At 45.0% G+C, this 25,862-nt stretch overlaps 1 protein-coding gene across 2 annotated transcripts; it reads left to right on the top strand.

Moving 5' to 3' along the window:
• Nucleotides 1-12,561: 12,561 nt before the first annotated feature.
• Nucleotides 12,562-19,512, top strand: PENK (proenkephalin). 2 transcript variants are annotated; one of them, XM_034762961.1, is made up of 3 exons: nucleotides 12,562-12,906; nucleotides 13,654-13,794; nucleotides 18,540-19,512. In XM_034762961.1, the coding sequence occupies exons 1-3, from the start codon at nucleotides 12,901-12,903 to the stop codon at nucleotides 19,206-19,208; spliced, it is 816 nt and encodes a 271-aa protein (XP_034618852.1). In that variant the 5' UTR covers nucleotides 12,562-12,900; the 3' UTR covers nucleotides 19,209-19,512. The 2 variants fall into 2 exon arrangements, with proteins under 2 accessions (XP_034618852.1, XP_034618853.1); XM_034762962.1 differs by having other exon boundaries at nucleotides 12,733-12,902.
• The last annotated feature ends 6,350 nt before the right edge of the window (nucleotides 19,513-25,862 follow it).

Raw genomic sequence — 25,862 nt, 5'->3', positions numbered from 1 at the left:
GAAAGAGCAAGAGACACTACCTCTGGCAGTGACCAATACTGCTTCCTTTAGAGGAAGGAGAAAAATCTACCTAGTGCATCTGGTAACAGAAAGCAGAGCAGAGGAAAATCTGTAGATGGGATGTTTTATAACACAGAATAGCATTCGTTCAAGATATGCTTCTCTCGATTCTGCCTCAATCTAGACTCAAATTTATCTCCTTACCTCACAAGCTTTAAGTTATGTCACTTACGTTATGGTACTGACCTCCTTTGTGAAGTATTTTGAGATCTACTGATGACAAATGCTAGATAAGAGATAGGTAGGCATTATTATTTTTTATTATTGTGAATGGGAGAGGAGTCGTCCATGAGGCAATCTCCCTAATAAGATGTCTTCTGCTATGAAAACCTCTTAGCTCATCATTCATCCTTCCCTTACCCCATATTGCCACCACCACCCTGCTGCCCCTAACCCTCACTCCTTCTTTGCTCAAAGTCTCTTCATCCCTATGTACATAAAGGCGGCCATGATATAAACCTGAAACCAAACCCAAACTATAGCTATGTCCAATCTAACCAATTTCATTTACTTTCATAAAATAGTATCAACATTATTTGCACAGGAGGTAATAAGGGCTCAGGTGGCTGCGGCTGCTTGTTAGACTCTGGAGTGTTCAATAATGCAGGAGGAAAAAGGAAATTACTTTCAAAGATAAAAAAGCAGCTTTAAAGAGAATTGTAGTGGTCCCTTGCTCTTGAGTGGGGAGGGAGGTCACTCTGCCTCATTACAGGCAGACAGCAGGTAACAGTCTATGGGAAAACTCCAGCCCTCTGGGTGGGGCCAAGCCACAAACTGTCTTTAGCCTGAAGCCACCTGGCTGGGGCAGACAGCAACAAACAGTCTAGGGAGGAGGAGTTCTGGCTCTCTGGGAGGGGCAGAGCCCTGAGCGGTCTTTGCCACCTGACTCTGGCTAACTAATTAACAGTGTATAGGGGAGCTCTGGCCCTCTGGGGTGGGCAGAGCACAAACAGTCTTTAGCCCACGCCCGCCTGGCTGGTAGTGAGCCCACAACCCAACCCAGCCAAAAAGAGGGGTTTGGCCGCCACCCCAGGGGTGGGGTCAGTGGCAGGGGGCAGGGAGACCCAGGCCCACCCTATTCCATTGGGTCCCAGCACAGGGCCCTAATAGTGACGGATAGGTCCATGGGGATGCTATCAAAACATGCTGATTTACTCTCCAGCAGCAGAACCAGACTAAAGTCTGGTTCCGCTGGGCTACTTACTAGCACAGTCTGGGTGTAGGGCCCCATAGTCCGATGGTTCTCTGTCTCCTTGGGGTATTCAGCTGCTGGCAGTCCCCAGAGCTCTTTGGGGCATTTGTCTGATGGCGGTCCTGGCAGCTCCTCGGGATATTCGTCCGTCTCCTCCAACAGCAGGGCATGGCTCCACTTGGGGACTAGTCTAGGATCCCACAAAGATATCCGCTCCCTGGAAGAGACATCAGCTCCCTCTGATGGTCCAGCCCCAACTGAGCTCCAGGGCTCTGCTTTTATACTTCCTGTCCCGTCCCAGGACTTTTGGTGCTGGAGGTGTGGAGGATTCATCTCTGCCCACCAGGGGAGTGCAGTAGTCCATCACAGTCCAGTTCAGAGGGAGACCATTCTGCCTCAGTACAAGAATGAATGTGAAACCATCACCTGGGCTAGGGGAAAGGTCAGAATCCACCTTCAGGTCTTGATATAAAAATGTAAGTAAAGAGAGGTGCCTAGCAGTGGCGAAAGAAATTATGATCAAACACAGATGAAATGGAAAAGCTTGACTCATTGAGGGCAAGGAACAAGGTGACTGTGCTGATGATGACTAATGGTAGTATATATTTCATCTTCAAAGAACCTTATTCTATACCCCATTCCATTGGACATTTCCTTTGTTTCCTCTCAGAATACCTTCTTTCTCATGTGCCTGGAGCTCCTGGTCTGGTCTGTCAAGCCTCTAGCCTTCCTCTCTTGAAAACACACTGTTCAAAGAGAAACCGAAATCTGAAGCCACCCCCTTTGCCAACTGAAAATTATGAGCAATCAAAAAAATTAAATTGTGGAACGAATACGACGTGTACTTAATGTCTCCATTTAATCACTTTGTCTTGTGTTACTCACCTTCCCTCCCCCAACCTTTGGGTGCATGAATCTACCTAGACTGGGGATTTGCAGCAACTATAGTCATGGATGTAGTTGTACCAATGGAAGTTCTAATGGAAACCAGCAAATCTACTATTTGCACCTGTGGAACTTAGTCCAGTTTGAAACCAGGGTAAGCTCTGCCAGTGCAAATTGCAGCTTTACCTGCCTATGCTAGGAATTGTGCTGCTACAGCTATACCCCTGTCTGTGATTAAGGCAAATCCCCAGTCTAGACAGGGCCTTAAATTGTATTTTCCAGGGCAGGAATACTGGGTCAGATTATGGCCCCTCTATGCCAATCCAGTGGCCCATGGAAATTTCCCCAATGCAGGGGCAAAATAAGGCCAATGTACAAGTCCATATGTTGCCCCACCTCATAGCCCCCATGTAGGGACCAGAGGGAGCATGTTGGAGCATCAGCAGGAACAGTAACCAGAGCGCTGTCTAGTCTGGCAATTCTAGACTGCAAAGCAGCCCTTAGCCAACTGTGTAAGGCTACCGTAAATTCAAGTAGCCCCTGGAGAAGCTCTAATTTATGATAGGGGCTGAACTAGCTCCTGAGCAGCCCAACAGCTTAAAACCAACTTTGCCATCCCCCATTCCAACTCCTCTTGAGAGGTGCAGCAAAGAGTCTGTCCCTTTGTTGCCCTATAAAGCTTTAGATGCCTCGTTGGCATCCTAGACAGTTCTTAATTATAGAAGAGAAATTAGTTCTGAATGTTGTAATATCATGTGAAAGCAACATCTCCCAACAGTGCAATAAAATACTAGAAACAAGAACATGAGAATTCTAGGAAGGGGGGTGGGGAAGCATTGAGGCCTCAGAAGCTCAATTGTATCTGAATACATTCTGTGCCAGGCTTGGAAAGTAACCCAAACTGACATTTTAGCTTCACTGCTTAGGTTTTTTTTAATATGCTTAAAATGGTTATTTTCTCAGACAAAATCTTACTCTTAATTTTCTACTAATCCTTCTACTTCTGCATTATATACACCATAATCCTCCTTATAACCAGGGCCAGCTCCAGGCACCAGCAAACCAAGCACGTGCTTGGGGTGGCACATTTTCAGGGGCAGCATTCCAGCCAGTCTTTTTTTATGTGTGTGCTTTGGGCGGCAAAAGACTAGAGCTGGCCCTGACAGCAGCAGCGCGTCCTGCACGGGGGGCGCCCTGGGGCCACTGCGGTTCGCATCGGGGAGCAGCGCCCACACCTATGGCCAGGCAGGCTCTGAGTGTGGGACACTCGGGCTGGGGGCTGCCCCGCAGGGTGCACAGAGTGGGGACCGGTGCCCGCAACGCTGCCGTGTGGCCCCATGTCCCGCTCTCCGGGGCTCCGCTCCCTCTGGGGCTGCCCTGCCCCGGCTCCTCAGTCCCCTGCCGGGGCGGTCCCCTGGCTCTGCCCTCCCAGGTCCCAGCTGGTCCTGGAGGCAGGAGCCCTGGCTGGAGGGACCCTGAGCTGAGGCACAGCCTGGGAGCCCCACTGCTTACCCCGACCCTGCCAGCACCAGACCGGCTGGAGGCGAGGAGGGAGCGGGCGGAGTTAGCACTGGTAGGGGGAAGCCCAGGGCTGGGGCAGCAGGGAGTGCGGGTGGGGTGGGAGGGAGGGCCCAGCACTGGGGTGGCAGGGGGTTCTGGTGGGGTGGGGGCGAGATCCCAGGGCTGGGGCGGCAGGGTGTGCAGGGGGAGCCCAGGGCTGGGGTGGGGGGCAGCCAAAAAATTTTTTGCTTGGGACGGCAAAAAACCTAGAGCCGGCCCTGCTTATAACACATGCATTCCAATTGTTCCCCCACCAGAATTATGGCATTTTACTTCATGGATACATTTTCCCAAGTTAAAAAATGAAAATAAATCACTCCACTCATGTATGAAATAATAATTAATGTCCCTGGATTCAAAATCAAAATGTATTTTGATAGCAGGATTTATCTTAATCTACTGCAAAAGTTCTCTGTCATGCCCTCTAATTAAATGAACTACATAATGCTGTTATATTTAATATGTACTTACTGTAAAGTATTCTACATGTTCCATTCAGTTCAGTCCTTATTTCCAAACGTGTGTGTGTGTGTGTGTGTGTGTGTGTGTGTGTGTGTGTGTGTAGGCGCTCTCCATAGTTCAGTTTGAAGCTCTCTTTGTCTTAAGTTCCCATTTTTTAAATTCTTTTGTAACTCAATTACAGGTAAAGCAATGCAATTATAAGTGCATGTTTGTTATACATAGGGGCAATAAGTACATGCAATACTCTGTCTATTTTACATGGATACAAGATCAGAGAATGGAATGAGGCATTCTTTCCCCTTTAGCAGCATGTTTCATCTATTTAGTCTTCATAATCTACAAAACATTATAATCTACAATGAGAAAGAAAAGAGAGTCTTTTTTTTTTTAATATTTCCATATTGGGAACTGGCTTCAAACTTCTCTTTGCTGTAATTCATTGGTTTATTAAGGAAATCCGTTCACTAGATATGGGTAGAATTGCAGTAATCCAATTGTCTCAGTATACATTTCTTTTCAATAACTGATAGACATTTTCATATCATTGTACCACTCTTACTTCATTTCTTTCCTAGTAGGTGCTGCTTTATAGCCTGAGGAATATATATATATATATATTTGCCCCATTATGGTGCATATTTTAGTCCAGTAAAAGTGGATCTTGTGACACTGCCATATAGAATGTATAAACTACAATGGCTCTGTATTATATTTCTTACCTACATTGGATGTAATTTTACTAAAGATATTAAAAAGATGTGGAGAAATATATATCCTATGTGTCTGGGGGGAGGGAGAGAGATTAAGTGTTTTATAGCAAACAGTAGAGTCCCTTATCCAAATGAACGTCCTTCCTCAGCACTTGTATAAATACAAATGTTCCATAAAAACTGAACCCTGTGTTCTTTATCAAATTAAACAGAACCAGACAATTCGGAGGATATAAAAAATGCCTAGGCTTCATGCTGGCCCTTTGCACAAGGGGTGAAATAAATCACATAAAGTGCTGTTTCTAGTTCCTTACTTCCCATTTTGATCCCATCGTTAAGGTTTTCTGCTCTAGCAAGGGCTCCTGGGATTCTATCACCATGTTGAATGTATTTTCTCCTAAATCTATCTCCATTTAATTCTGGCTCAGCTATTCTGTAGAATGTAGAGATATTTAGAATGATGGAGATGAGAGGTTTCAGAGAGGAAGGCTGCGTTTTTGGCTAATCTAGTGACTTGGAACTTGGGAGAAGTAGGTTAAATTCCTACTTTGGACTATGGACCTGTCATTCATACTGTCTCCCTTAGTTCCCCATCTGTAATATAAGGATTCTCTCTGTCCCCGGCCCTCCACACCATTGTCTGTCCTGTTTTGATTGGAAGATCTTTGGGGCAGAGATGGTGTCTTACTATGTGTTTGGACAGGCCCTGGCATAATGGGATCCTGATCTTGATTGGGGCTTCTAAGCATTGCTTAATACAAACAATATTTGTTTTTCTCTAGTATATTTAGATAGTAACCTCTATTCTGGATTAAATAAACTCAAACAACTGCAGTTTTTATCAGCCCAGGACACTGTTATTACCAAGTTAATAATGAGCAACAAGGTATTGTTATTACTATATTGAAAAGCATTCTCCCTCCTCTTACATCTGTCTTCATGTCTCTGCTTCTCATCCCTGGTGCTTCTTAGGACAGATCAGTCCCCATTTCCACAATGAGTAATTTTTTACATTATATTTATTCTATATGCTCCCTTTCCTCCACCCCTGTTGTTAAGCCCTCTCTGCAAAGAGTATCTCTCCCAAAGCTGAACTAAAGCTAGACATCACTGGGCTCTCCCCTGCTGTAATTCAGCCTGAAGGAAAGGAAATTCTTCATTTAGAAGAAATTATACCTTCTCTGTGAGCATTAGACTCTTTCAGCAGTGAGCAGCAGAAGGTGGGGAGAAGTGAGAGCATGTGGGGTAAGAAAGTGTGGATGGGTTGAATATCTGAGGTGACTGTTATAGGCATGTGAATGTGAGATTATGAAGGCAATAGCCTGTCAGAGCACAGGAATTATGTACTGTACCCAGGGCTTAAATTCTCATAGATTACTTCCCAGAGCCCCCATGTCCCCCCTCATTCAGGGCGCTGGGCTTCAGCTGCAGCGGGAGGTCTTAGAGCTTTAACCCCATGGGCAGAGGGGGTGTGCCAGGGTTTGGGGCTTATGCCTTGCAGGATGCACCAAAGCTCAGGGCTTCTGCCTCACGGGAGGCTCCGAGGCTCAGGGCTTCTGCCCTGTGGGAGGCGCTGAGGCTCGGGTCTTCAGCCCCCATGGGGCATGCTGAAACTTGGGTTTTCAAAGCCCCATGAGGTGTGCCAGGGCTCAGGGCTCCAGGCTCCAGCCGTGGGGCCCTATGGACCCCCTGAAACTGGCTCACACTCCCCCCAAGGGGTTTGAAAATATTTACTGGCACTCTGCTCTGGACAGCTCCAGCTGAATTTAAGCCCTGGCTGTTTCATGACTGAGAAATAATCACACAGGCATTATGCAGCCCAATGTCTCCCCCCCACACACACACATATGCACAGACACACAATTAGCATGCAAGGATTAGCATATCTGATAAATGACTGTACAATTCTGAGTCAATAATTATACAGCATCTCTGGGCCCTGACTGGCTGAGACAATTGCATTGCATTGCAATTGCAATTAAAATTTCATTGTGCTTAAGAGCTGTAGGCTAATGTTCTAGTTACTTTATGGATACACAGTTGTTCTGATACTCCCTCAAGCCCTGGGAACTGAACATCCCCCTCTTTCCTGCTTTTATACCTCCACAGAAGGCCCTGCTTGTAAGACTTTCCATGCGGTGGAGGAGGGACTGAATGTGGCACCTGCAGCCAGTCACTGCCTTACCATGCACCTTACCACATCAGAGGGAGTCAGAGTGGCATAGACATTTCATTCTCCTGAGCAGATTGCAAACCATCCATGTAGTATCCCTGCTAACACAGTAGTGTGGGAACTAACTCAGTACTCCAAACTCAGATCCCTCACATGTCAACATAAATAAAACTAGGGACTATTGTGATGCGTTTTAACATCTTCCTTTTCTCAAGAGATTAATTCCCAAAGCTGTTTGGTGTTACTCTATAAATATGGGGCCTTGATTCTCTTCTCACTTAGTGGTTTTACATTAGTGCAACTACATTGGTTTTAATGGCTCTTTATTTAGCATAGAGATCCATTTGGGGCTCTTTGTCTAGCCACTTCACTTTAGTCTGAGCCCGATCTCTGATCCCAGGAGTAATAGTTGTGGCAGTAACTCTCCTCTCATGCACACCAGAACCAATAGGTTTCAGGTAGGGAGTGCTAGGAAGGTGGACTGCTCCTATATCAGCTGATACAGACACCATCCAAAAGGGCCTGTCTAGGGATATAGCCATCCCCCCAGAATGGCTAATAGTTGCAGTATGTACAAGCTGGAGCTTTCTTTGCTCCTTTGAGAAGGAAAAGCAGAGAACACTTTACCTAAGCCCTCTGTCTGCCCTCTGGATTATGCCAGCAAGGATGGATCAAGAGAGGATCCAGGCCCGTGTCCCTGTTTCCTCTCTTTAGTCTGGATGGAGCAGGATTTGGCTTGGGCTGTTTTTCTAATTTTGGGGCAAATTCATCTATGAGAATGGATAGAATTTCTTGGATTTTAATGAAAAATGACAGTTATTTTTGTTCTTCCTCCTGCTTTTATAAGAACATAACATAAGAACATAAGAAAGGCCGTACCAGGTCAGACCAAAGGTCCATCTAGCCCAGTATCCTGTCTACCGACAGTGGCCAATGCCAGGTGCCCCAGAGGGAGTGAACCTAACAGGCAATGATCAAGTGATCTCTCTCCTGCCATCCATCTCCACCCTCTGACAGACAGAGGCTAGGTACACCATTCCTTACCCGTCCTGGCTAATAGCCATTAATGGACTTAACCACCATGAATTTATCCAGTTCTCTTTTAAACTCTGTTATAGTCCTAGCCTGCACAACCTCCTCAGGTAAGGAGTTCCACAAGTTGACTGTGCGCTGCGTGAAGAACTTCCTTTTATTTGTTTTAAACCTGCTGCCTATTAATTTTATTTGATGACCCCTAGTTCTTGTATTATGGGAATAAGTAAATAACTTTTCCTTATCTACTTTCTCCACATCACTCATGATTTTATATACCTCTATCATATTCCCCTTTAGTCTCCTCTTTTCCAAGCTGAAGAGTCCTAGCCTCTTTAATCTCTCCTCATATGGGACCCGTTCCAAACCCTTAATCATTTTAGTTGCCCTTTTCTGAACCTTTTCTAGTGCCAGTATATCTTTTTTGAGATGAGGAGACCACATCTATATGCAGTATTTCAGATGAGGGCGTACCATCAATTTATATAAGGGCAATAATATATTCTCAGTCTTATTCTCTATCCCCTTTTTAATGATTCCTAACATCCTGTTTGCTTTTTTGACCGCCTCTGCACACTGCGTGGACATTTTCAGAGAACTATCCACGATGACTCCAAGATCTTTTTCCTGACTTGTTGTAGCTAAATTAGGCCTCATCATATTGTATGTATAGTTGTGGTTATTTTTTCCAATGTGCATTACTTTACATTTATCCACATTAAATTTCATTTGCCATTTTGTTGCCCAATCACTTAGTTTTGTGAAATCTTTTTGAAGTTCTTCACAGTCTGCTTTGGACTTAACTAGCTTTAGCAGTTTAGTATCATCTGCAAACTTTGCCACCTGACTGTTTACCCCTTTCTCCAGATCATTTATGAATAAGTTGAATAGGATTGGTCCGAGGACTGACCCTTGGGGAACACCACTAGTTACCCCTCTCCCTGAGAATTTACCATTTATTCCTACCCTTTGTTCCCTGTCTTTTAACCAGTTCTCAATCCATGAAAGGACCTTCCCTTTTATCCCATGGCAGCTTAATTTACATAAGAGCCTTTGGTGAGGGACCTTGTCAAAGGCTTTCTGGAAATCTAATTACACTATGTCCACTGGATCCCCCCTGTCCACATGTTTGTTGACCCCTTCAAAGAATTCTAATAGATTAGTAAGACACGATTTCCCTTTACAGAAACCATGTTGACTATTGCTCAACAGTTTATGTTTTTCTATGTGTCGGACAATTTTATTCTTAACTATTGTTTCGACTAATTTGCCCAGTATAGACGTTAGACTTACCGGTGTGTAATTGCCGGGATCACCTCTAGAGCCCTTTTTAAATATTGGCGTTACATTAGCTAACTTCCAGTCATTGGGTACAGAAGCCGATTTAAAGGACAGGTTACAAACCTTAGTTAACAGTTCCGCAACTTCACATTTGAGTTCTTTCAGAACTCTTGGGTGAATGCCATCTGGTCGCAGTGACTTGTTAATGTTAAGTTTATCAATTAATTCCAAAACCTCCTCTCATGACACTTCAATCCGTGACAGTTCCTCAGATTTGTCACCTATAAAAGCCAGCTCAGGTTTGGGAATCTCCCTAATATCGTCAGCCGTGAAGACTGAAGCAAAGAATCCATTTAGTTTCTCCGCAATGAGTTTATCGTCGTTTTCTTACCCTGTGAAAGACGCTGCATCTTGATTAACTAATAGGGAAAACTTGCCTTAAACTTCAATCCACAGCTGTTCAACCCTCTTCTCTAAAACATCAGATTTGCTGCAGCATTTAAAGAAGAAGCAGCATTCTGAGTGTTCTAGTAATAGCACTGGGATTTCTTAGCTACATTGTCTTGTATGTCCTTAGAAGATAATGTTAGAATGTCTGATGAGCATATGCTCTAGGAGTTATTTTGGGGAAGTTCTATGGCCTGTGTCATACAGGAGGTTAGACTAGATGATCCTAATGGCCCCTTCTGGCTTTGGAACGTATGAATCTTAGTATGACTAACTTTTAAAAGGTGACTGCTGTATATTTTATAGCCATGTTTGGCTTTAAAACTTTTTTTCCCCAAAGACAAAATATCAACAAAACCAAACAATCAAAACAAAAGTAATACAGCACTTTTAACAGAGGACTTATTGGCACTTATATAAGGCAGCTGTGACATGCTTTTTTAAAAAGCTGCAATAATTTCAATGCGTCATACAAAGAGATGTGAGGTGTAATTGCTGTTGCTTTGTTACAATAATAATTGCTATTAACATACAAAACCTTTAGTTTCCATGGGGGAGGAGAGGGAATTATGGACATGAGAGATTTTTCTAACTTTCTTCAAAAACTTAAACTCAGAACATTCCACAGCTGGTGCAGAACAAGAGATGGGATAAGGACAAGATCCATTTTCCACTGATGTTTAGTGTCCTGTGTTTGGAGCCCACATCATATTAACAAAAAGCATCGAACAACTGATCCCCATTCATGCAGCCTCCCGCCTATGACAGTGTCTTCAGACTTCATTGGTAGTGGCAGTTTCATAAAGCTGTGTGATGTGTACCCAGACAGTGAAGCCAAATTAGGCATGAATACAGCTCTGGTCCAATATGTTTAATCTGGTAGAAGATAGAGCAGAAATAGAGGGAACTCTGTACATTCACACTTTATGATGTGCCTTAATAAACTGAAAATCTCACTCCTGCAGTAGGAATTGGCAGTTTTAATGCCCTACATGCTATAGATCATAGTCATTCTTTGTGAATAGAAACTTTAAAGCAACATATCCATTTCAGTTCTTTTAATTTCTATGAGAACCCACTTGTGTTTTCACATGCAATTGGGAGAGGTCTTGGGGAGGGATATTAGCTGTCCTGAAATTTACAGGCCCAAAATAAACTGTAAAACCTTCCTGAAGCAACTCAGTCTGTGAGGTGTGGTCAGTTTTAGATTGCGCCTTACTTCTGAGGTCTGAAATGTTATCGTGGTTTTTGGGTCCATGGGCCAAATATCCATCCGTTAGAGAAGAAAAATCCATCAGTTAGAGAAGAAAAATCAGTCAAATAGGGTAGGGAGACATGCAACTTGAAAGCTTGGGCAGCTTTCCTTAAAATCACAGTTTACCCAGGGACCAAGCTACGTCCAGGAGAGAGTGGTTTCTGGGTCTTACAAATGTTGCCAGGAGGTTTATAACACTAGAGGAATATGTTAAAGCTCTGACTATGAGATTCTGGGGCTGGACGGGGTGGATCGCTTGATAATTGCCCTATTCTGGTCATTCTCTCTGAAGCATCTGGCACTGGCCACTGTCGGAAGCCATTGGCCTGACCCAGTATGGCCAATCTTATGATCCCCATTGGTTGTGGATGAGCATTTTCATTCATTGAAATGGGCTCATTTTCACATGGCCAGTGTGCACAAAAGCTTACAGCATAGACCCCTCTCACAAGCCTGGGTGCTCCTCCAGCCTTTGCAGGAGCTGGGCGCCCTCTAGCGAGCAAACCTCACCTAGAAGTGTGGGCAACAGCAGCGATGGGTCACTTGAGGATTACCTGTTCTGTTCATTCCCTCCAGGCACCTGGTAGTCACCACTGTTGGAAGACAGGATACTGGGCTAGGTGGACTCTTGATCTGACCCAGTATGACTCTACATAAGAACATAAGAACAACCAAACAGGTTAGAGAGATGGGAAAAGCCCCAGGCCACATAAAAGCAAGAAGAGGCAGCTGAACCGCTGGTGGAATAAAATCTCCCTCCCTCCCCGGGTCTTTAGTGACTCCGACCTCCTTGACCCTGCAGCTTTGTCCTCTGGAGCCTTTTCTTCTTTCCAGTGGGGTTTGATAGAGAGTTTTACACACTGGCTTCTCTTCCCCAGCATTGGAGGATGAGAGATTTGCAGCTTCCATGGGGTGGAATGGTCTAGCCGTGCCAGATGTTAAGGAAGATCAAAGGGGAGGACCAGTGGAGGGAAGGGGGTGTCAGCCCCCATTGCGCTCTGTGCTGCAGTTCACTGCAGCAGTTTCCCGAGCCCCTAGTGCTGTGACCTAGAGAAACGTGGGTTAGCCAGTGGGGCAGGGACAAGGCTGGAGCACGTAGACCAAAGAGGGGCGGGGGTCCAGCCTGCCCTTGCCGGTGGGCTCCTCTTGTCCTATGTCACTCACACACTCAGACCAAGAGGCCGGGGTCGCTCACGCCTGGCGCCCATAACTCCCGCAAGTCACTTGTCTCACGCTCGGCGGGAGAGCTCCCGAAAGCCAGGTGGGTGCTGTAAAAGGCCAAGGCCATTTCCTGGAGCACGGCCTCCCCCGTCCTCTACTCCCAGCTGTCCCCAGCTACCCGCGGGGGGGACAGAAAACGTGCTCGCTGACTTCGCTGCCTGGCTCATCCCCTTCCCAGGCAGAATCGCTAATAAGGGGGCCTGAGTGGGATTTCGTAGGTCCTGCGTCAGATGGAGCCCGTAGGCGATTGGGGGAGGCTTCGCTTTTCCCTTTTTGACTAATTATAAAGTGGCTCCATCCGCTTCCCAGAGCCCTGACTTTGGTGAAGAGCTCCGCAGCCCTGCAAACAGATCCATCCAGCCAGCCAGTGCGGGGGGCCAGGAGACCGCAGCTCCAACTGGGCACTTTCTCCCCCTGCCTCCTCGCTCCTGTAAGATTTACTGAAGCTGATGCTCAGTAACTGCGGGCTATTACTTTTCTCCTGTATTTTTTTTCCTTCTAGAGCTTCTCCAGAGGCACAAATTGCTTAGCCCTTCTATAAATACAAGGGGCTCAAACCAAGAGGCTCCAGCAAGCTCCTGCTCGCTCCCGAGGTGCTTCTGCGGGTTCCCAAGGAAGCAGCATGTATGTGAGTGAATTGCTGTAAGGACCGGCACTAGGCTGGGGGCTGGGGCGAGGCGTCTAGTGAGGTTGCTGGCAGTGGCTTGGCTGAGTTTTATTTCTGTAACAGCTTTGCTGTCTGTCTAGTTTCCATAGGCTACTGCTTTGTTGTTCGGGGGTTGTGCGCGTGCAAACTCTTGCCGGGCAATCGCTCCGAGGCTTTACCTTCGAATATCTCTGTAGTTCTGGTATCTGACCTCTCTCCTGGCTGTGCTGGGGAACTGCCTCTGTCCGGCTTTCCGGGATAATGACTGGGGACAGGGAAAGAGAGTGGCAGGAAAAACGCTTTAATTTGGGGGGAAATTGATTTGATTTCTGTTAACCACGTTAAGTTCGTTCTTCGCATACAGCGCTAGGTCCTGTTCCCGTGCAGGCTCTGGGCTTGCAAAAAGGAACAACTCCGGCTCTGATAGCACCAGCAGAACAGCCAGGGGGCTGAGGTCTTGGCGACCCTGGGAAGGGAAGAGAAAGCCGGAGGCTGTCCCTGTCTGCAGCTGCGGAACAGAGAGCGCAAAGAGTTCCAGCTTGCTGCGTTCCGCGTCCCGTACCTAACCAGGGGCTGGGGTCCGCTGCTGTGAATAGTTTGCAGCGCCCGTGCCTGAGGCTTGGAGGAAGCCGGGGCACAGGTGTGACTGGCTGTGGGGTTGGGGACGCTTCTCCTGGGGCCAAGGAGGAAGCTGGTGCCAGGCTGAATTCTGACCTCTTCTTTTCGCAGCCCATGGCGTTGCTCCTGAGACTTTGCGGCTTGCTCTTGGCTCTCAGCAGCTGCCTTGTCTGGACAGTGCAGGCGGACTGCAGCAAGGACTGCGCCTCCTGCTCCTACCGGCTGGGTCACCACGCAGAGATCAACCCCCTGGTAAGCTCCCAAGTAACTCTCTGACCCCACTGGCCGCCTAAGAGGCACAGCAGCTGCTCCCGGAGGCTCGCACAGGACTCGGGAGCCGGCTCCTCTCACGCAGAGTTAGCGAAGGGAGCTTAGCTGTGGGGGCGGTGGGGGAAGAAGATACTCCGGCCGCGGGCGCTGTCCGGGCTGGCTTTCCTGCGGCTCTGCGCTGTCCTTCCCCTGAGCCACGCCGGACAGTTCGGCACCCTGGAGAGCTTCCCAACACTCCTGCCTGGCCCCAGCGAGTGAGTTGAGCTAATAGACTGTTGAGGTCCATTTGCGGATGCTCCAAGGTGCCTGGGGAGGATCGGGCCTTAGAGCAGAGCAGGCAATGATGCCTCCTCCCAGGGACCCAGCCTGCACTGGTGGCAGGTAGCGAGCGCCTTTGACCTTCACTGAAGCCTAGGGGAGCTAGGGCGCTGGGCCCTTTACAGGACCTAGCCCCAAGTGCAGTGCCCAGGAGATAAGGGGGGGGAGGGTGTTTTTGATATTTAAACTCGAGTCTACCAGCGCTGCTGTAACCAATTATCTTCTTAAAAAAATAAATTGCAGCACCGTAATTGGAAGTCTAATGTCACACCGCTAAAGTGAAATAGCCTAGAAATGTCACCGGAGCTATCTTGGGGGCTCGGGGAGAGATTGGAACAGGCCCTTCTAAAAACTACCAAGCTCCTTCTCCCCTTAAAAGAAATCATCCTTTTAACTGAGTCTAAAGTTACCCTGATCACTAGGTTTAATTTTGAGAATTCGTAGGATAAGCTCCCGGGAGCAAAAATGTTCCCGGGAGCCTTTTGATGATCCGGGTGGGACTAAGAGAGATTGAAGCCTAGAGAAGAATGGAATCACTGCAGAAATTCCGGTCAAAGTCTCTGGTTCAGAACAAATCCATCACATCTTAAAAGAGAGAAAGCAGCGAATACTGAGATGTAAAGGCAGACTAGAAATGAACCAATGTCAAAAGAGTCCGTATTCGAATCCGCTCAAGACGAGAACGTCTCACCCTGAGCTACTATGTAGTTTCGCTCTTAGGCGTTCCCTAATAACGTACTGTTCCTTTAGCAAGGAAGACTCTCCCGTATAGGATACTGCGTTGTTCTTGTCTTCTAATTTGAAAACCGTCCATTATAAAGTGCCTTCCATCAGAATGAAAATTGTTTGTCCTTTGAGGATAGCTTTGCAGAATGGGAGTCTTATTATTATTATTACACCGCTAGGACAAGTCACCATAGACACGGGAGTTTAAAGAGTTCCTTTAAATCTGTTATTTCATGTCTCAATTATCAAGTAATAGCTTGAACGGTAAATCTCCACTCGACATACACGCGTTTAAAAAGTCTGCAAACGCGATGTAAACTTACAATAGACCTTTTTGTATTCACAATTTCACGTTTAAAAAGCAAACATTTCTGCCTGAAATACTTTCACTTCTCATTGTTATAACACCTAACATGCTATAGCTGGGAGAGATTGGAGAACAATTATCGGTCTGCCAGTTTATTTAATGTATGCATTTGACAGCACTGGATCCTATACTTATAGCGTGGGTCTGTGTATAGTTCTCCTGTATAATCAGTCATACAGATCTCCCTGTCTATTTTCTTCTTTTTCTTCTGTGACTTGGGAGGGAGGTAAACAAAAAAATGGCTGAGACACACACTCAGGGGTAGAAGAAATAGCTGAAACTAGTTTTCACTTGTTTGACAGTATTCGTTTAAACGAAAAAAAAATTAAGTTTAAAAAAATGTTAACGGCCAAGACTCTTACTTAAATCCAAAAAAGCAAGAAAATTCAGACTCAAGGCTGCTGCAGTTCCGTACGGGAAGGACTGCAGAAGATGACATGATGATGCGCTGCCGTATTTTAGCCTTCATTGGCTCCTCTTATTATTAGGTATTGGAGCTTCTCGGTTGAAAGATGGTACCATGGAGAGGTTCTAGCTGCCGAGCTCTCTGGCCGAGGTCCGGCCAAGCACAGCTTTTACGTCTGTAGTGAATAGTCCCACTGAATTCAGTGGAGCTCTTCACGTGCTTCTTGAAGTCAGTGAGATTGCGTGCTTTGCTAGATCCCCGCCAGAAAGTTTATCCCCTGGCAGGATCAGTCCTAAGAGTCTGAGCCTGCTCCCAGTGGAGGAGGATCAAGCCCTACAGGAGCAGCAGTACCTCAAAAGAGCTTTTTTCTCCCAGATGTCCGGAAGCATTAGTCCGCTCCAAGGACACTGCCTGTCAAATGTAGGGCTACAACCTTTAATTTGTTCTTAAAGTACAGCCTGTTAAAGCATGAGAAACAATCCAAACTGAGCGTGTTCTCGGCAGTTAAAAACCACTAGCATTATTTTAAAATATAGGCACAATGGCACCTTGCATGGAACTTAAGGGTCTGATTCTGACAAATGCTGGTTATCCTCAATTCCCATAGTAGTTGGTGGGAATAGGGTGCTGAGTACTGGCAAGAGACATTCAGCAGCACCTTGCAGACTCTGGCCTCAAGGATTTGATTTTGTAGTGTTTGTGTACTCACTCCCATTGAAATTAATGGAAGTTTCTGATTGTTTTGGTGCACAAGGAATGAAGCTTTGGACCCTAATCTACCTGAATTATAAATCACTGAACATTTTTGTTTATAACAGAAACAATAGCACCTCTTTAACCACAGCAGTTACACACAGAAAATATTCTGAATGCAGTTGACATATAAGTCCACATGAAATTCTGTATGTCTATTTCAATGAATTCTCAAAGTTAACTGGGAAGCCTAAGTTAACTTTAACAATCTTTCTTGTACAGCAAAGCTATTTAAGGAAGTGTTAAATCCTGTTCAGTGATAGCATTTATCAGCTGATATACCAAAACAGAAAAAGTACAGTATCATACAATATTTTATATACTCTTGGTATTATATACTAATGTTTCTAAAGACATTAACACCTAGTGAGTTCACTGTTACTTTTATCATAATGAGCACCATAGGAAGTAATCAAACAATTATTATATACCATGTGTGTGGTGTATGTTTGTTCAGGGGGAGAATGATTGTTTAAACTAATCCATTAACCAAAAAAAAGAGGGTTTTTTGTATTACAGTGATTTCCCAATCAGATTGCAGCTGAGACCATATTATTGTAATAACCCAAAAATTTTCACATGGACATAGTCATCCAGGGCCAGTTAAAAAGAAAAATTGTGATGGTTTAGGAGTAGAATGTTGCTAACAACATAATTCCTTTAAACTCAATTTGAGATGAACCTTTAACTCTAGAGTAATCACCAATATGGAAATAATTGTACCATAAATCTTCTATCTTGCTACAGCATATATAGTAGGTTGATAGATGCTGTTTCTTAATATATTTATCACACTTAGGACTTAACTCACAGGTAACTACAGAAGTAACAAGGTAGTCACTTACCACACAGAGTTGTTTTGAGGCTTATTTTCACATTTGTAAAGCTTTCTGAGATCTTTAGATGGAAGGCACTATAAAAGGGTAATTAAGTATCATAAATTTATTATTAAAGATGATGGGACAATAAGGTTAATAATATAAACAAATGTAACATTTCAAATATAATAAATGCATTTCACAATTGCAAAAATCTGATCATATGAGATCATACCTTTATAAGATTTAATCATTTCTCAGAGCCCCACCTATTGCAAATTATAAGCTAGTGGAGTGGAAATGACTTTTCTGAAGTGAAATAATTTCAGTATTACTGCTGATTATTCAGTTTTACCTAATCTTACTTAATCCTTGTCAAAATCCTTTTGACGAGACATTTTTGACCTCCCTAAATTGTACACTTAAATATAGAATATTACTTAGAAGTGTTCATAAATTGTTCCAGACCTCTTTGAGAGGTATGTGTGTGTGCACATGGATGTCTTTGTTTAAACTAGAAACATAGGAATTGCTGTAGCAGATCAGACCAGTGGTCCATCTAGTCCAGTATCCTCTGACAGTGACCAGTACCAAACCAGCTGCTTGAGGGGAAGGCACAAGAAATGGCATAATGAAAAATTATGGAATAAGATGTCCATGAGGGAAGTTCCTTCCAGCCAATAAGTATCTAGAGCAGTGATACTCAGACTAAAAATCCTGAGTTGCAAGTGGCTCTTTAATGTGTCTCCTGTGGCTCTTTGTGGCACATGATATTAAAACACTGTGACTTAATTATTAACTAATTGGGATGCTTTTACTATGTTTACAACCAATTGTAATTGATAAAATAATACTTGTTCAGCCATTTTGCTGTGAGAATAATATTTATAAAACCTAAATATTTCCCATCATATTGTTTAAATATGAATATCTAGTACTATAGTAAATGAAACAATGAATTCACAGTACTGTGGGTAATGTTGATGGCTAGTTTGGCTCCTGAATCAGTGAGGTCTGAGGGCTAGTCTTCACTTACCGGCTGGTCCGGCGGCACGCCATCGATGTTCTGGGATCGATCCCGGAAGTGCTCACAGTCGGCGCCGGTACTCCAGCTCGCCAAGAGGAGTACGCGGCGTCGACGGGGGGAGACTTCCGGCCACGTCTGGACCGCGGTAAGTTCGGACTAAGGTACTTCGAATTCAGCTACGTTATTAACTCCGGACTAAGTGGGGACCAGGCCTGAGTATCACTGATTTAGAGATTGACTTGTGCCTTTAACAAAAAATAAAAAGACAAGATGACATTAAATCATTCTTAGTAAATCCCATCAATTTTTCAGGCATGCACACTAGAATGTGAAGGAAAACTGCCTTCTGCCAAAGCCTGGGAAACCTGCAAGGAGCTTGTGCAATTGACTAAACTGGATCTTTCTGAGGAAGGCAACAGTGCTCCGGGGGACAACAAGAAAGAACAGGATGAGAACCATTTGCTAGCAAAGAAGTACGGTGGCTTCATGAAAAGGTATGGTGGCTTCATGAAGAAAATGGACGAGCTTTATCACGTAGAACCGGAGGAGGAAACAAATGGAGGCGAGATCCTTACTAAGAGGTATGGAGGGTTTATGAAGAAAGACTCCAATGATGACGCCCTGGCTAATTCCTCTGATCTGCTGAAGGAGCTTCTGGGAACAGGGGCCAATGCTGAAGCCTCACATTACCGACAGATAAATGATAATGATGGGGAGGTCAGCAAAAGATATGGAGGCTTCATGAGAAGCTTTAAGCGCAGTCCAGAACTGGAAGATGAAGCCAAAGAGCTGCAAAAGAGATACGGTGGCTTTATGAGAAGAGTAGGGAGGCCAGAATGGTGGCTGGACTACCAGAAACGTTATGGTGGATTTCTTAAGCGCTTCACTGATTCTTTTCTCCCTTCAGATGAAGATGGGGAAAGTTATTCCAAAGAGGTTCCAGAGATGGAAAAGAGATATGGTGGATTTATGAGATTTTAATACCCTCCCCTTTATCCCTTTTGTCCCAAATGAGAGACACTGCCTCATTGGTCATAATTTATTGTAATGTGTTGCTTGTACTGTACAGTTTTTTACTGTCCTAGTTAATGATGCAATCTGTTGTTTCAGGTTCTGTGTTCTTTTAAGTCAATAACTTCTGTTTTAGTCAGATTTAAGTCTATATTGTAGTTTTCATGCTAAAACTATTTTGGTTACCTTATCCCTTTTCTTTAAACACTACCGCACATCTACAGTAGAATTGCTTAATTGTATATATAATAAATTCTTCATCCTAACTGCATAATGGATTTTGAAGTGTCTGTTATTTCCTATTAGTGCATTTAATCAACCACTTTGTCAAATTCATTCAGCGCTGAATAACCAAAGTTTATAATTTAAAGCACCAGCTCTTTGTAATCACACAATTCCTTCTGTTCACACCACAGCAGGAATTGGAATTGGATTAATTTGTATCTTTGCTTCCCTAGGTTTCTTACAAAGTTAGAACACCGAATATATCTCCAAATGGGTCAGATTTCTCCTCTTACTTTTTCAATTTAGTAGAATAAAGTTTTTAAAAAGACTAAAATTACTATTACTATCCACTACATTTAGCTAGTAGGCAGCAAGAAAATACATGAGCACGTTTTAAAATACTAAAAACATTTCTTCAACTTTCCTGGCATAGCAGGGAGTTAGTTCTAATGTCATGTTTCTTTGGACACATTTTTGACATTAATCCAATAAAGGTTTATGCAACTGGCTTTTCAGCTACAACCATTAAGGGTCAAAGTTTTCCTTCCACAGGAAAGTGTACAGAAGAAGGAAAAACTGAAAGGAAAACTCCATAATTTTGACCTTGCAAAGTGTCTGACAGAGGGTTCTTTGGGGAGCAGCTTTGGGGCTTATCCTCAGATAATGTATGTTGACTTGCCTCTGTTGAGATCAGTGAAGCTATATTGGTTTACAGCAGCTAAGGATCTTAGCCCATTGTGTTTGGGGCTGGGTTTGTGGCCCAGAGAAGATGTGATTGTATGGGAAATCCCAATCCCAACACTGCAGATTGTCTGGCATCAATACCGACCTCAGTTAGCCCCTCCCCCAGTTTTCCAGGGCTCCCAAGCAGCGCAGCTCACTTAGGAACTCTATTGACTTTGGTCTCTTTGCCACAAGGAGCAGCAGTACATAATTTGCCCAGGAGGTTCCCAAAGGGCCTGCTTCTACACTCTGTTCCTACACATTTAGTCACTGGGTACCTCCCACAGAGCACCTCCACCTACACATTGTATTACTAATAATTAGTGCCATAGGTGTGCACAATAGTTCAAAGACAAAACATAGGGCCAAGATTTTCAATAATAGATAACCAAAGTTAGGCTCCTAAATGTACATTTACGTGCCGGAATAGGTGGGGATTGGTTTCAGTGGTGCTGAGTGCACAGCAGTGCTAGTGAAGTCAGTTTCACTTTTGAACAGTGATACTTGTGCACAAAGATGGCAATTTATCAGCCTGTGTCCCCTCTCATTAGAAACCTATGGAGCTGCTGAGCACTATGCGTCTTTGAAAATCAGGCTTCTTATTTAGACACCCAAATATGAATTTGAGAGCCTAGTTCTAGGCCCCCCAATTTCTGAAGATCCTGGGCTTAGGCCTTAGAGAATAAATGGGAATGCTTAATGAGGTGATGATCCAGTGGCATGGCTGATAAACTACAAGGCAGTCATTTTACTGCAGAGGAAAGCAGGGCAACTGTCTTTCTATTTCTGTTAAACAACAGGTGATGCTCAATTTAGAAAGACGTAAAAGAGTGCCCCTGCCCATCTCAGCTGGAGGAAGTTTGGTCTGACTAGCAAAGATGGCCAGCTTCCAGAAAACGGGAAGAGGGACTAGCCCCTCCCCTGGTTTCTGATACAACTTAGAATTCACCTGGGGGAGAGAAGAGGGATTTATCTGCCTTCAATTGGCTGGCCAGGGGGAACAGTGGAGCTGTTTGGCTGTCACGCCTCTCACCAACACCACCACAATTTAAACCCTTCTGGAGTGTCTGCGGATCAGCTTTCCTTCATAACTCAGTTTAGAAAGATGCCACATAAGAATTGTTTCTTTTTCATGTCTTCTGTTGTGCCTGCAGTTTCTTAGCACTTTTCCCCATTATTTTCAGTTCTGTGGAGCTTCAGGGCCCACTACCTGATCCAAAAGTAGTCTAAGATGCTCGGCAATGGACAGTTCAGTTGAAATCAGTTCCAAGTGCTTCAGTCCAGCAGGCAAATCAACAGGCAAGATTTACTGTAGTTGATTTATTTTAATCCAGGGTCAAAGCAGGGGTTGAGGATAGGGTTTTTGAGTTGGAAGATGAAGATGGGGATCTTCTTTATTTTGATCAGTGGCACCCTATTTTTTTCCCCACTGTACAAGAGTTTGCCGGGGCTCGACCCTCTCCGGGGCGGCGGGGAGCCACACCAGCTGACTACACACCGGTGTGCTGGGGAAACTTGTCCGGCCATGGGTCTCCCTCGGCAGCTCTTGCTGTAGCTAGAAGAACACGGTAAGCCTGGCCCTGCTCAGACTGTGTCAGGAGCTCAGGCCCTCAGTCAGGGCTGAGCAGCAAGCAAGAGTGTTTAGCCCAGGCCCTAGGTCAGGGCGGGGCAACAAATGCTGCATCAGAAGCTCAGGCCCTCAGGTAGGGCTGAGCAACAATAGTAGGCCCAAGCCTCAAAAGACCTGAGAGAGGGGGAGACTGCCACCCACGGGTTGGGTGGCAGGGGGGACGCAGGCCCTCCCACTCCACTCATCCCAGCCCGGGGCCCTAGCAGTGGCAGAAGGCCCGCTGCTTAGTCAGTGGGGATCCTGGCCGCAACACACTGACATCGGCTCTGGCAGTGCTGCAGCCAGACTGGGGTCGGCTGCCCCCGGGCTATTTCCACACTCCCCCTCGGGGCCTACCTGGGTCCTGGTGTCGGCCTCTGAGGGATCCAAGACCTTGGGTTCATCAGGGCAGGGATTGATCGGCCGGTCCGGCGGCTCCTCCGGATAGCAGGTGCAGGGCAGGCCCGGCAGCTCCTCCAGATAGCAGGCGCAGAGCAGGCCCGGCCAGTCCTGGTGGCTGCCTTGAGCCGTGGGGTCTTCCCAGTCACGAGCTATGCTGGAGACATCTGGTCTCTCCGGCGGCTGGGGCCTGACTGAGCCGTGAGGGCGAGCTTTTATACTTCCGGGTCGCCACCTGACCCTCTGAGGGGCGGGCTCAGAGCTCCCTAGCTCTGCCCACTCCGGCCTCCGGATGGGCTCTTCCCCCTCCAAGGCGGTGGGGAGCCACACCGCCTCACTACACAACCATATGCTCCTAAAATAGCAATTGTGATATAATGTGGAAAAAGCTCTATTGTTTTATTGAAACATAGTGAACAAGAGAGGAGAGGGGAGTCTGGAGCAAATCAAAATGTCTTTGTGGAAATGGATTGCAAGAGGATTTTGAAGAAGAAGCTGTCACCCAGGGAGCAAAAATAGAATTTCAGAAGCGGCCTTTCTCTGACATTTGTTACCACCCTGGGAATCTTGACATTTGGCAAGGTAAGAGAACACATCTTTAGAGAGATGCAGTGAATCCAGGATTTCAGTATTTGGCCACACATCAAGTAGATGGCCTTGGTATGTGCCAAATACTGAATATGAATAATGGTGGGGAGGAGCTGGGTGTGGGACTAGGTGTTCCTTTGCAGTAGACAAGAGAAGGAAGAGAGAGCTGGCCCAGTACTGGATAGGAAGGTGGAAGACAGCAGATTACAAGAAGGTGTCTGTCTCAGACATAATGGTGGAAGGGATCAGGCAAGCAGTAGGTGATGTGGGTCTGTGTAGTGGCCCATGGATCAACAGGAGGCAGCAGACGGAGTGTTTCCTGTACCAGGTAAAGCTGAGAGGAGAGAGTAGCTCAAGAAGGGAGGAGGCACCACCTTCATTGCTACAGCTAAGGTTCTTGTTCCAACTGCTCACCATATGGTATGTGAGTATCCTTCTGTCACTAAGGATTGGATCTGAGCACCTACATGTGAAGTAAAATGGTACATTAACAGCTAAGGTTTCTGTTCATTCAAAATTATACATTACCTTCTGTCAAGGCTGTATCCCCATTTTGAACTTTAGGGTACAAATGTAGGGGCCTGCATGAAAACTTCTAAGCTTAACTACCAGCTTAGCTCTGGTCCCGCTGCCACCATTCCCAATGGATTCCCTCCCTGGGAAGCCTTGAGAAACCTTTCACCAATTCCCTGGTGAATACAGATCCAAACCCCTTGGATCTTAAAACAAGGAGAAATTAACCATCCCCCCTCCTTCCTCCCACCAACTCCTGGTGAATACAGATCCAATCCCCTTGGATCTAAAACAAGGAAAAATCAATCAGGTTCTTAAAAAGAAGGCTTTTAATTAAAGAAAAAGGTAAAAATCATCTCTGTAAAATCAGTATGGAAATTAACCTTACAGGGTAATCAAACTTAAAGAGCTCAGAGGACTCCCCTCTAGTCTTAGGTTCAAAGTACAGCAAACAAAGATAAACACTCTAGTAAAAGGTACATTTACAAGTTAATAAAACAAAGACAAACTAACACGCCTTGCCTGGCTATTTACTTACAAGTTTGAAATAGGAGAGACTTGTTTAGAAAGATGTGAAGAACCTGGATTGATGTCTGGTCCCTCTCAGTCCCGAGAGCGAACGCCCTCCCAAAACAAAGAACACAAATAAAAGCCTTCCCCCACCCCAGATTTGAAAGTATCTTGTCCCCTTATTGGTCCTTTGGGTCAGATGCCAGCCAGGTTACCTGAGCTTCTTAACCCTTTACAGGGAAAAGGATTTTGGAGTCTCTGGCCAGGAGGGATTTTATAGTACTGTACACAGGACAGCTGTTACCCTTCCCTTTATAGTTATGACACCTTCAGTGCCACAGATGCCACACATTTGGCTTTATTACCTCAGCACCGGAAATCTTAGTGGGACACAGAGATCGTGATTCTATCTTGTGCCAAGAGGAGCAGCACAGAATTCACAGCCTAGGATAAGGTGGCCGTAAGCTACTTTTGCATCTTCCCAATCCTGCTCTGGGGCCATGGGAAACCCTTACCATAACTCTCACAGCCCTGGGGGGACTACAGCAGCCTCCTGGAGCTGCCATATGGGCTTCATCACTGCCTGGAATCTCCTCAGTGGTGCTAGCTATGGTCCCCAACTCCAACACAATCCTGCCCCCTTGAGGCATCCAGTGATAAGTGAGATATAAAATATTAAACAGAGCTGTATAAAATGCCCAGTTCTCTTTCAAAGTCCTAATACTTTCATACTTCCTGCCTGTTAGCACTAAGGATACCCCTTCCTCTGAGAAATGTCTCCAGCCTGGTTCTCTCCCCTCTTTTCTCCAGTGCTGATGATCTTCTAATGCACAGACTTTCCAGTAATCTCTGCTTTCGCCTCAATCCATCTTTCTCATAGAGATTCCTACATCAGTTTCCACCACAAGAGACAAACATTATTTCACCATCCAGGAGAGTCAGAGCTGCCTTCTGATTTGAACGAATTTGAAAAAATTGAAACAATATTTGACATAAATAACTGGAAAAACCCCTGGAAAAACAAAGCTTAAATGAAGCTTTCCAACTTTGAACTTTTTGTCCATAATCCTTTCATTGCTCTAAGTATTAAAATGGTCATAAAGCTCAAAGGGAATACATAGATAAAAAGACCCCATTGTTTTGTGGCGATGTCCTGATGCTTCCTCCTAGGAAGGCAGGGAAGTGTCACAGTGAAAATGTTTGTAAACAACAAATAAGCTAGTGAAACCAGCTGTAAATCATTAATCCAAGCATTCAATTACTAACCCCATCAGCCTCATTTAAAGCACACAAACTGTTACATATCCAATTAATTGTTGCCATGGAAAACGAAATGCTTAGAGACATTTGACAGCTGCATCTGTACCGACATAGAAGGGATTTAGACTGAAATTCTTTAATTAGATTGTGACTTTACCTAAACTGAGCATTTACTGTAATCCTTGTTGAAGCCATGCAATGAAATCCATCATCGAGTATAAACAGCTATCACAACGTCACCTCTAGGTTCCAAATGATTTGCTAAAGAGGGCTGCATTGCTTGTTGTTCAGGGAGGTTGGCATATTTCTGCATAGGAGTTCATCACTGACCTTTTTCAGAGACACCGTTGTTTTTTTGGGGAGACTAAAGGCATATATGGCCTTTGCCTCTCTCGTTCTCCGTCAGCCATCCTCACTGATTCTGCAGCAATTGCTTCTAACAGATTCTTCTTACCCTATCTTTAACTAATCAATTATAATAGTATGCTTTGTCTCATATTCCAGTTTTGCAATCAGATCTGTGTGGGTGGACCTCTGATCAGTGCTCACGTTCATTCCAGTCATTTTAAACTGCAGTATATGGGATGATTTGCCATTCGCAATGGCCCTAAATTGCTGCCAAGATTCTCTCTCTATATATATAGCTATGCTATGAGTTCATTATTGGATTTTTTGACCTCTGGTATCCCCCACAAACACTCTGGAACAGGTGTTTTGTGATATCTTGCTTCATACTTTTCTGTCTCTTGATTACCTGAATATGATACTAGCATCAGTATGACCAGGAGGTGGATTTG

Source organism: Trachemys scripta, chromosome 2, assembly GCF_013100865.1.
Source record: "Trachemys scripta elegans isolate TJP31775 chromosome 2, CAS_Tse_1.0, whole genome shotgun sequence".
NCBI classification, from domain to species: Eukaryota; Metazoa; Chordata; order Testudines; family Emydidae; genus Trachemys; species Trachemys scripta.
The sequence above is the reverse complement of the archived record's forward strand: the minus strand, read 5'-3'. Positions and strand labels throughout refer to the sequence as shown.